Source organism: Limulus polyphemus, unplaced genomic scaffold (assembly GCF_000517525.1).
Source record: "Limulus polyphemus unplaced genomic scaffold, Limulus_polyphemus-2.1.2 Scaffold921, whole genome shotgun sequence".
Taxonomy (NCBI): domain Eukaryota; kingdom Metazoa; phylum Arthropoda; class Merostomata; order Xiphosura; family Limulidae; genus Limulus; species Limulus polyphemus.
The window spans coordinates 304,287-314,422 of record NW_013666531.1 but is presented as its reverse complement, the minus strand read 5'-3'; the positions used below and the strand labels follow the sequence as shown (position 1 = coordinate 314,422).

The 10,136-nt window shown below is 32.8% G+C and overlaps 1 protein-coding gene across 1 annotated transcript; it reads left to right on the top strand.

Moving 5' to 3' along the window:
- The first annotated feature begins 364 nt into the window (after window positions 1-364).
- LOC106461251 lies at window positions 365-9,526 on the top strand. Its single transcript, XM_013921059.2, has one exon. It carries the CDS (start codon window positions 771-773, stop codon window positions 1,641-1,643), a length of 873 nt encoding a protein of 290 aa, XP_013776513.1. The 5' UTR covers window positions 365-770; the 3' UTR covers window positions 1,644-9,526.
- The last annotated feature ends 610 nt before the right edge of the window (window positions 9,527-10,136 follow it).

Here is a 10,136-nt window from a genome sequence, read left to right as displayed (position 1 = left end):
AACACTTGGAGTGAATATCTGTTGAAATAATAGCTTTTTAGTGTATATTTTTATGAATTTTTACATTTTGTATGTTGTTTTGATTGTTAGTGTCGTCGTTGTATATTGCCCCGAGCTTAGACTAAAACGTAACGTGCCTTCTTATTTTAAATAGTAAACTACCAACGAACTGTTAGGTCTTCTGTAGGATCACGGGCAAGGGAAGTATTCTCTATTTTTTTTCTTTGTGAGTGTCAGAAGTGTGGTTAGACTGAAAATAATATTAAAAATTTCATTATCAATTAAAAATTAGGTGTGTTTTACGCAGAGACATAACTCTTTTTTTTTTTTTATTCTTCCAAACGTACAAGTTACATGCGCATTTATTCTGGATGAAGGAGGCGGGGACATGCTATTCGGAATGAACCAATAAACACACTACTATATCACCTGATCATAAGCGTAGTGGTAACGGAAAAGGTTCATTGCCATTTCTAGTAGGGGGTATATCCAGATTTAGGGCTTGCGTCTAACGCAACATTAGTACAATTTTTTCTTAAAGCTGAATTTATTAGCTGTCTTGTATAACAGCCATAACGATAATAATTCGTTGTTCGTAAATAAATACTGTTTTTGACTAATAATTAGACGACTTTTTATCACGTTTGTTCGGTTTTGTAGCTTATTTCCGGGTACAACCAATCATACAAAGCGTCATGAATTGAAAAAATAGGGTCTTGGCTTACCATGATTCTACGAGTCAATATGTTTGTAAGTTGTAGGCTTTTATCATGTGTTCAGAAGAAATGGCAAACGCTGATATAATAAAGAGAAAATCGTACACAGGTTTGGGCGTGGATGTCCTAGAAAAGCCAACGAGGGCATCGTATCCGTATGCAGGTCAGACGAAGCGAGAAGACAACTCTGCAACTGGAAGTGAATTTACTTATACTTCAGAAGGTGTGCATTCTGAGTGTGGCTTACCAAAACCGTCGCTGCTTTCCAACATAGCTCATGGGTTTCAACTTTCCGAAAAAAAAAACATGCAGCAATATCAGATGAATCGAAATCGTCACGGTACTGGCAATGATAGTTTTTCCTTTTCTAAGCAGTCTGTTCTGAGTGCAATGGATCGCTTTGTGAAATCCGTAAAGAATATGGATGCGACAGTTCTTGTACCCTCACGTCTTAAGGACATGGATATTAACAGTGAAAGTACTGAGAAGCACCCACTTCCTATTGATCTACTCTTTAAAACTGATTTGTTTAGTTTCTACTCAATGTTACATGATGTCAAAAACGAATTATTGTGGGGACCGTCTTCGACTCGTGTATCAGATACATCAACCCGAATGATACAGATACGCTCTTCGTCTGCACTAGGCCTACAAAAACCCTTACAATTCGAAGAGAATAACATCGCACTCGGAAGCACAGGTTCTACGTCCGATACGGACAGCCTAGCAGATAGTGAAATGGATAGTATAGGCCTGTTATCTCACGACCAGAATGTGGGGACGGTAGGAGCCCAGACTGCTCGTTTAGCAAATTCTTTCCGTTATCACCTACAAGGATTACAAACTATTTTGAACCAGCTATCTGACTCTGCTGACTATTTGTCATCACGATATCAAGAAGAAGTTGGATCAGATGCTTCTGTATAATACTCTTTATGTAAAGGGTAGTATTTCACCGTTATTCACTTATTGTTAATATTCTTGTATTGTGGTAAACTTAGAATATCACTTAAATTAAAAGTCAGACGATGGATAATTTTGTTGCTGAATGTTTTACTCAAGTGTCAGTTTCAGATGTACTTTTAATTTAAACTAAAGATTATTCATTCAGTAAACGTAGAATATGAGTTAGTCAATAAAGATGAATTTTCAAGTGTTAGTATAAATTTTTAGATGCGTTAAGGATAAAACTTGATCAAGGTGATGAATACTGACGAACGCGGTTTATGTTTTAATTTAAACTAAAGATTATTCATTCAGTTATTTGTGTCTTATTATCTCAAAAAGTTTATTCACAAATAAACGTGAAAATATGTTATTCTGGGCCTGTAGTTAATTAGGATTAAAGGAATAAAATTATATGTTAAGTCATGTGAGCAAGATTAACGAAATAATTTATTCAATCAGGTCAGGAAAATATTGTTCAACTACAAGCTATGTCAGCTGGGTTAAAATATATGTAGTTATATGGCTTTAAAAAAAAAGAGAAAGAAATTGAATTTGGAAAAGTTGATAATTTCTTGACTTTCATACGTTTCAGCCGTGAGAGAGAAACTTATAGTTATACTCAGTAGGCCTACTTGTTTTATAGAAATGTTGAACCTAGAAGCGATGACAACTTATAAGTTATAACCAAAGAAGTAGACTTTTGTGCACAAAAGTGTATATGAAATAGAGAAGAAAAACAAACGGATAATTGTTATTGGTATGTCCTATCACCAGAGGCTGAGGAGAATTCAAGATAATTAGATATTAATAATAGAATGTTAATATCTAGAGAAGTAGTATTGTCATATTTTTAAGTGTTTGTTTAATTTCATTGGTTAAGCTGTGCAGTTTAGAAGTTATTCACTATTGATAAAGTCCTTAAACTAAATTGCCCTCTTTTATGTGTTTGGTGTTGATCGTCTTGCCGTTAGACATTTCATCAATCGCGAATGTAGTTTTATTTACTAAGGTCACATAATGAGCGTTAAAAATGGTATTCCACTTTAAAAATATTTTTATCTTTTTTAGACATGTTTTTTTTTCAGACAACTGTTTTAATTTTGTATTACGAACGGGGTTTTTACAGTACATAAAAAGTAAAACTTTTAGTGAATGTTATGATTTACTGAATTTAGAAAGGAGAAAGTTGTATCGTGTTGGATAAGCATTAGAATAGAAGCTGCATCATTAATGCTTTTGTCCCCCAGTGGCACAGTGGTATGTGTGTGAACTTATACCGCTAGAAACCGGGTCTCGATATCCGTGGTGGTCAAAGCACAGATAGCCCTTTATGTAGTTTTGTGCTTAATAAGAAACAACAACATTAATGCTTTTACTTTTAGAAGTATGTGTATAACTGTTATATTTCTCGTGATGCATTTGAAACTATTTTGAATGCTAGTTTAAGCTGTATAAATAAAAATGCACGGTAAGTTGTTTGAAGCCTCTCTCTCTCTTTATAAATATATATATATAAGTTCATTTGTACGTGAAATAAGACAGAAAGTGAACATCTATCTGAGTGATATATATCTTTGGCGTCTAGAAAAAATAGGAATAGGTGCTTTCTGGTACTGTATTTTTAAGCATGACTTATACATTTGTCGGTTTACTAAACTGGATTTATGCTAAGGCATACTATTTGGTACAAGTGAAAACATCTAACTATATGTAATTCATTGTGAGACTCGGGTTTCATGTACATCTTTAAAACAACTTGGCATATTTAATAAGAAAACTCATTCATTCGTTGTTTTATCATCAACATATTAATAGAGGTGTGTGTGTGTGTGTTAAGTTAAAAAAGTAAACTAATAATAAATTACAGACAGCAATGGCTGTATTTAGGACTTCACTGGTTACATTGACTGTATTCCATCAGTTTCAACATAGCCTCCATTATTGTTGTTTGCCATTCAAAATTATTATCAGCTTCTGATTTTCACTTTCTATTTGATTGTTGGTATAAGTTACAAATGTAGCATTGGCCATTTTGGAAGTAGCCCAGCCTTCTCAACTGTTATCCTGGTTTTTAAAAATTTAGCATAGAAAATGCTTTTGGTCCGTGACGTTCTTACAGTTGTAGCATATATTTACCTTCAGAACAACACAGTAAACCACTTGTTCACAACGAGCCAGCGACATGGAATCTACATAAAACAATACTACTATCAGTAAAACAGGTGTGTAATGTCGCTAATTTGGTGAAGTCTTTATCTACAGTAAATATTTGTTGGTCCTGCTGTCCTGCAGATTCTTTAAAAGTACCAACCAACATATTCACGTCTCTTTAGATTCCTCTTTACAAATGCTTAAGAAGTTATTCTACCTATACCACTTTCGTTATGAATTATTAATAAAAACATTAATTAATCACAAACATTAACTCTGTAAGTTGCACCCATAAGAAAATTATCATACAGTATTTTCATTAATTGTTTATGGATCAGTAAAACGTGTAAGCCACTATTTTCATTCATGCACATTAAACACTTCACTTTCAAAGAGTTTCTGTAATGCATTAATAAGGTGATTATGACCACGTGGCGATTGCACACCTTTGTAACACACTTTCATATTCTGTGGGTCCTTTTAAAGTAAGATGTTTACTTTTATTTTGCACAATAAGGTTTAAGAGGTTTGGATTGTTTGCTTAAAATGTGATCATATCTGTAAACGTTTCCATTCTGGTTTCCTAATGCATCTGTTTTGTGTGTACATTTGACTCAAATGTTCATCAAGTACATATTTGTATTCTAGTTCTTCATTCATAATGACCAAGCATTGACATTTGTAATCATAAAATAGTATAAACCTGTATGGATATTCTCCTACAAGATACTTTAAAAAAGGAAAAGTTCAAATATGTAACAAAAAAGAAACACATTCAGAACCACAAGGCCATAATAAGAAAGGTAGTGGTAGAATATTATTCCTTTGGTGATGGCCTTCTTTTTGCTTTGCGTATTTCACTGCTAAGTTCTTGTATTTCAGAATTTTAATTTTAAAACCTTTAATTAAATATATATGAATTTATATACATATCACAAAAACATTGAAATTTGAACAACTAATAGCAATAGATAATTGCTTTCTAAATAATAGACAAAACTTCAAAAATACATTTCACAAATGAAACAATATATCAAATTTGATATATGATGAGGTGGGATATTTATCCTTACATTACCTTCCAATTTGACTTTAGTATCGGGTATATGGACTTAGAACCAACCAAAGTTGGCCAAATCTCGAGATTATATTATTGGATTTACAACCGAAAATATTGTTAACAGCAAGGATACCCAACTGATGAAACATTTAATATTTAAAGTAAGAACGTGATAAAAGTATATTTTATTAGCTATACTCATCACAGAGTTGGATATTAGTCTTGATGTAAGTAGGTACCTTTCTTTGGTCAGAATTTAATATTAGTTACCCAGACAAACCAAGTTCCATGCTTAAAATATAACTAATGTTTAAATACTTTCAAGGTTTTATAAACCTTTCTACAAAGTATATATCATGTTTTTATAGGCCTGTTTTCCAACACAATAGCATTTTTATCATTCTTATTTCTTGAGGTTAGTGGCAAATATTACGAAAATTAATTATTTCGTAAACAGCACATCGTGGTTTTAGAGGCTGCATGCAAGAACTTCCTCTATTTATGACTTATACGATTGGTTACCAAGTGTCTGCTGATAAATAGTAAAATAACAGTTATGTATTATTATTTTCAGTGGTTAAGGTGATGATGAGCCCAGCTATGAAAGTTGCTAGGGTCAGCTGTAATAACATGAAAGGATTAATTGTGAATTTTTCTTTTCTTCACCAAAGAAAAGGAAGAATCCATGAATGACGTAGAGGCCTAATACCCTCTCTCTCTTTGTTGTTAATCCATCTACAGAAACCTAGTTTTGCCAAATTCACGGCTTATAGATACTGCTTGGGAGAACAGACAAAAGAACTATAAGTCTCTTATAGCGATGGAATGCAAACACTGTGCGTTCTTTATTTTCTTCCCTGAAGTTACACAGTTTAGCGACGAAAAGAAAAAAAATCACTTAATTTACCAGCTTAGTCCTTTGAACAATTACAAATAATGGATTATTCAAGTACTTTAAGTATTTTCGGTTATCTATTAGTGATAAGTAAAGGACTTTATATCAAATCCTACAAGTTTTATAGGATAATTGAAAGTTTATTGAAAAACTGCAATGAGGAACATAAATAAGATTATATACTCGGAAACTGATATTCACCGGGTAAAACTGTAATTGTGCTCTCCCCCCCCCCCCCAAAAAAAAAGAACAAAAACACACACACTATTAGGTGGATCTAAGAGAATGGGCGTGGTGAACATTTTACCTTGTCATGTAAAGTCATCATCCAAGGTCGTACAACACTTGGTTGTCATCAAAACTGATGGCGACTTTCTTCTCTAACATACAGTATATAGTTAATAAAATGTTGTACTGGATAGTTTACATTTTAAAGTTTTCCAAAAGAAGTGACCTAGTAAGTTAGACACCGCTTTTCCTCCCCGCTCCATAATTCCACAGGAACCACTGATTATTCTATAATGTACTTTGTAAATTCAAGTACTCCTTTCCCTCTTGGGTTAGGCTTGTCATGATACGAACATAGTTTTCGCGTGTGAAAACTTATCAACAGGTTTTTGTTTATCTTTTATTGTTTTTATTTTGTTATGAACCTCCTAGACTGAACATATATACTTTTTCAATTCCAGAGTGTGAAAGAGATGGCGTCCCTTTATATTTCGTTATCTGAAAACTATAAATAAAAGGGGGGGGGAACACTCAAAGAAGGTCTGTGATTGGATCAAAACCTGCAGGGACAGTAGTACCAGTAACTCGGTTTCTTTCCCGCGTTTGCTAGGGCTTTAGATACTATGTTTCATCAATTATATATTAGAAGGAATTTTCAAATTTGGCGTGAGTTTTAGAATATGCCAACCTGGCTTTTATTAATGTTAATACTATTATCTGCGTTAAATATATGTTTACGTGAAACTAAGCATCCCCCTAGCGGTATTGAAAATGCATTGATGACACAGTAGTTTTGAATATTCAGATATTAAGGCTTACTAAATTGTGTAATATAGATACTGTTAGTATCAGCGGGTTTAATATGGACTAAAATAATATAATTTTTTTTAAGTGGCAGTGGTGTAGTATTAGATTGTAAAAAAATGTGTCTGGACAGGAGATTAGAGCAACGTCTCAAAACATTATTTTAAATAAATAGTTTTTAAGTGAAATGTTTGGAAGGACCGTTTCTTTATTCATTGTTCTCGTCACATTTCATTGGTTTACGTAAAGTTAGTTAATACTTTTTTTATTTTATCAGTAATTAGAATACATTGGAAATTTAAAAATATATATACGAGAGAGCGACCAAACTTGCGATAAAAAGTGTCTGGACATCACTGTCTATCGATTCAGAAAATATTACAAATAATATTTCATTTTAGAAACTTTGCCAGTTCGGGTGTTCAGAGCGATTGAAATTTAGAGATATTTAACAAAATAAATAATTATGGTATTCGGTTGAAGAAAAAGAAGTGTGTTAACTCGGCGAATTTTGTGTGTCGTCAACTAATATTTTAACATAACGATGATATTGATCAGTAGGTCAGTTATATAAAGTGTTAATGAGATGATTGATATATATACACTTCATTCGTAACGACTACTCGTCTTGTTTGGTTTAGCGGTAGAGCTACACGTCCCTAAGTGGCACAGCGGTATGACTCCGGACGTACAACGCTAGAAAGCGGGTTCAGATACCCGTGGTGGGCAGAGTATAGGTAGCCCATTGTGTATCTTTGTGCTTAATTTCAAATAAACGAACAAGAGCTACACAACTGGCTGTCTGCCCTGTGGGGGAATCGATCCCCGGTTGTAGCATTATAAGCTTAACTTAAGCTTGTCACTGGGAGAATATTCGTCATTCAAAGCTTTATGGTCATAAATGAATTACTTATTTTTTAAACTCGTTTTTAAGAAGACGAACGGTTCATGTTAGAATACCGCTCTAATCAGCACTGAGACGAACTGATTCTCAATCAAAGCTAGCTAAATTTAATATATTTTTCAAAAGCTTTTATTGAAGATCAAATTTAAATAAAAAAAGATTATTAAAAAGTGATAGTATATGATTTTAAAATAGTGTTTTTATATTATCAACGCGGAAACAGCTGTTAAGAAAAACTGGGACGAAACATCTAAAAATAGACTAAACTTATAACCTATAAAAATACGCATGACGTAAAAATAGCAAGCGTTCAAGTTGTAATAATGGTTAATAGTGCAGACCATATTTAAAAAAATGGCTCGAATTAAAAGTTAGTATCTTGAATCTCCAGATTTTTTTTGGGGGGGGGGCATTTCTATTTATGGTACAACGTGCTTAGATAGCTTGCATATAACTGCACGTGTTATGATGAGAACTCTATGATAAACAAGTTATGTTGAAATAAATGTTCATGCAAGTTGTCAAAATAAAACTGAATACTCATTACTTGAAGTTTGTACGTACATAACAATTATAGTATGTAATTCCCGTTTGAATAACTATTTTGTACTTTATTATATAAGGTAAACGAACTGTCATTGAAATCCTTCAATTTAAGTACAGTTTCGAACTATCTATAGGAGTATGTAAGTATGAACAAACAACCACAGCCTGCTGAAGCATATTTGGTTGCATCAGCGTATGAGAAAATATGTAGTATTTCTTTGGCCAGGAAATTATTGTACAGTATAGCGTTCGCGTGGTATGAACGGTACGGCACGGTACTTGCCCATTTAAATTACACCGAGAAAAAGGATCGTTGGCCGTTCGTTACGGTTGAATATTTTATAGTTGTGCTAATGATATTTGTTTTGCTGTTAACCTGCAAGAAGTAAAGGTGACACGTGCAATTATTGTTTATTTCTGGTTCAAAAGAGGATTCATTCGAACCTTACATTGGCAACGCTCGTATAGGGGAATAACTTTGGAAACATAACTGTCTTCAAAAGCAGAACGAGAACTATGGCTGAAAACGAGATTTGGATACGAAATCAAATCATCGTGGTAAATTGTGTTACGGCTTTCGACGTGTAGCTAGCTACATTGTGGTTTAACACAGGTAAGAATTGTCTTCATATGGAAAGTTCATTGACATATATTTAAATCTATATAATAATATAGTTACGTAGAGGTGTTTCAAGAAACAACGTAGAAAGTTGACGTATGTTGTACCGATACAGCAATCGCATTTTCACGAGATACCTCTTGTAAGCCAAAGAAATTGTACCTGCTGAACAAGTCTACTTCATTTCTTTTTACCCTAAAAAAATATCATTCTTAGCACTCATGCAGTAACGGAGGCAAACATGTAAATAAGTTCTTAACTTGAATATGAACTAGTCTATATATGACACGCATTTTTGTGGAGGCATGTGAAACATTGGCTGATATAATAAATACTTTAACGGTCAAGAAAGATGACCTTCTGGAAGGAAATGTTGCGGATAAAACGAGAAAATTAAGAATTTTAAAACTAAGAACAGAAAGTTGTCTTTTATTGTACCCAAGGTTGTGTATTTTTATTCTAGGTTCATTAATTCGTAATGACTTTTTCAGATGAATTGTCATTTACCTTTAGCTAGTAGGGTGATTTTTGGTGAAGTCACACAGGCCCAAAATATACATATATTATTAAACCATAATTGTTTAAAGAAATACTTGATTGTGCTACAAATATTCGTCTAATGCGTGAAAAAATAAAATCTCAGTCGTATTACAAATACAAAAAAAAAATTATTAAGCGTATTAAAAGACACGAATTGCTTGGGGTCATATGAAAGTAGCATGGTGATCAGTGGTTAACGTGAATATGCCTTTTAATTAACCTTATATAGGTGGTAAGAAATTATCTATAATACTTCTTCCCACGTTTCCATAGAAGTATGGAAACAAAATCTCACACATCAGTTACTTGTTTGGAGAAGTTAGGGTTACCTATTGTTCAAAAATAAATTTATAAAATCTTAAACTATTATTGCTTATGTATAAATAACGCTTGGATATAAACAGCTAAGTATTCGTCAGAATACGCTTTTTTTTCCCTGTTCATCATGCTGTTGACAAAAGAGATTGAGTTGGCCAAAATATACATTTTTTGGGGAATGGAATATTTTATGTTTCTTTGTTCATTTTGTATTATTAGGTAACATTTAAACCAATGGAAGTTTGTTAACCATAACTCTAAATATTTTTAAAATAAATAATCAAATTTTATTATGTTTTATTGTCTCTTTTTTTTTGCGTTATAGGAAACATCTGTATTAACTGTTATTGAACTTATACTTGAAGTTATGTAATATTTGTTTATAGTGTCTAATTTGAACACTTGTT

Excerpts from the sequence above, each read along its gene's own strand:
- LOC106461251 (XM_013921059.2), top strand. The coding sequence starts at position 771 with ATGTGTTCAGAAGAAATGGCAAACGCTGATATAATAAAGAGAAAATCG.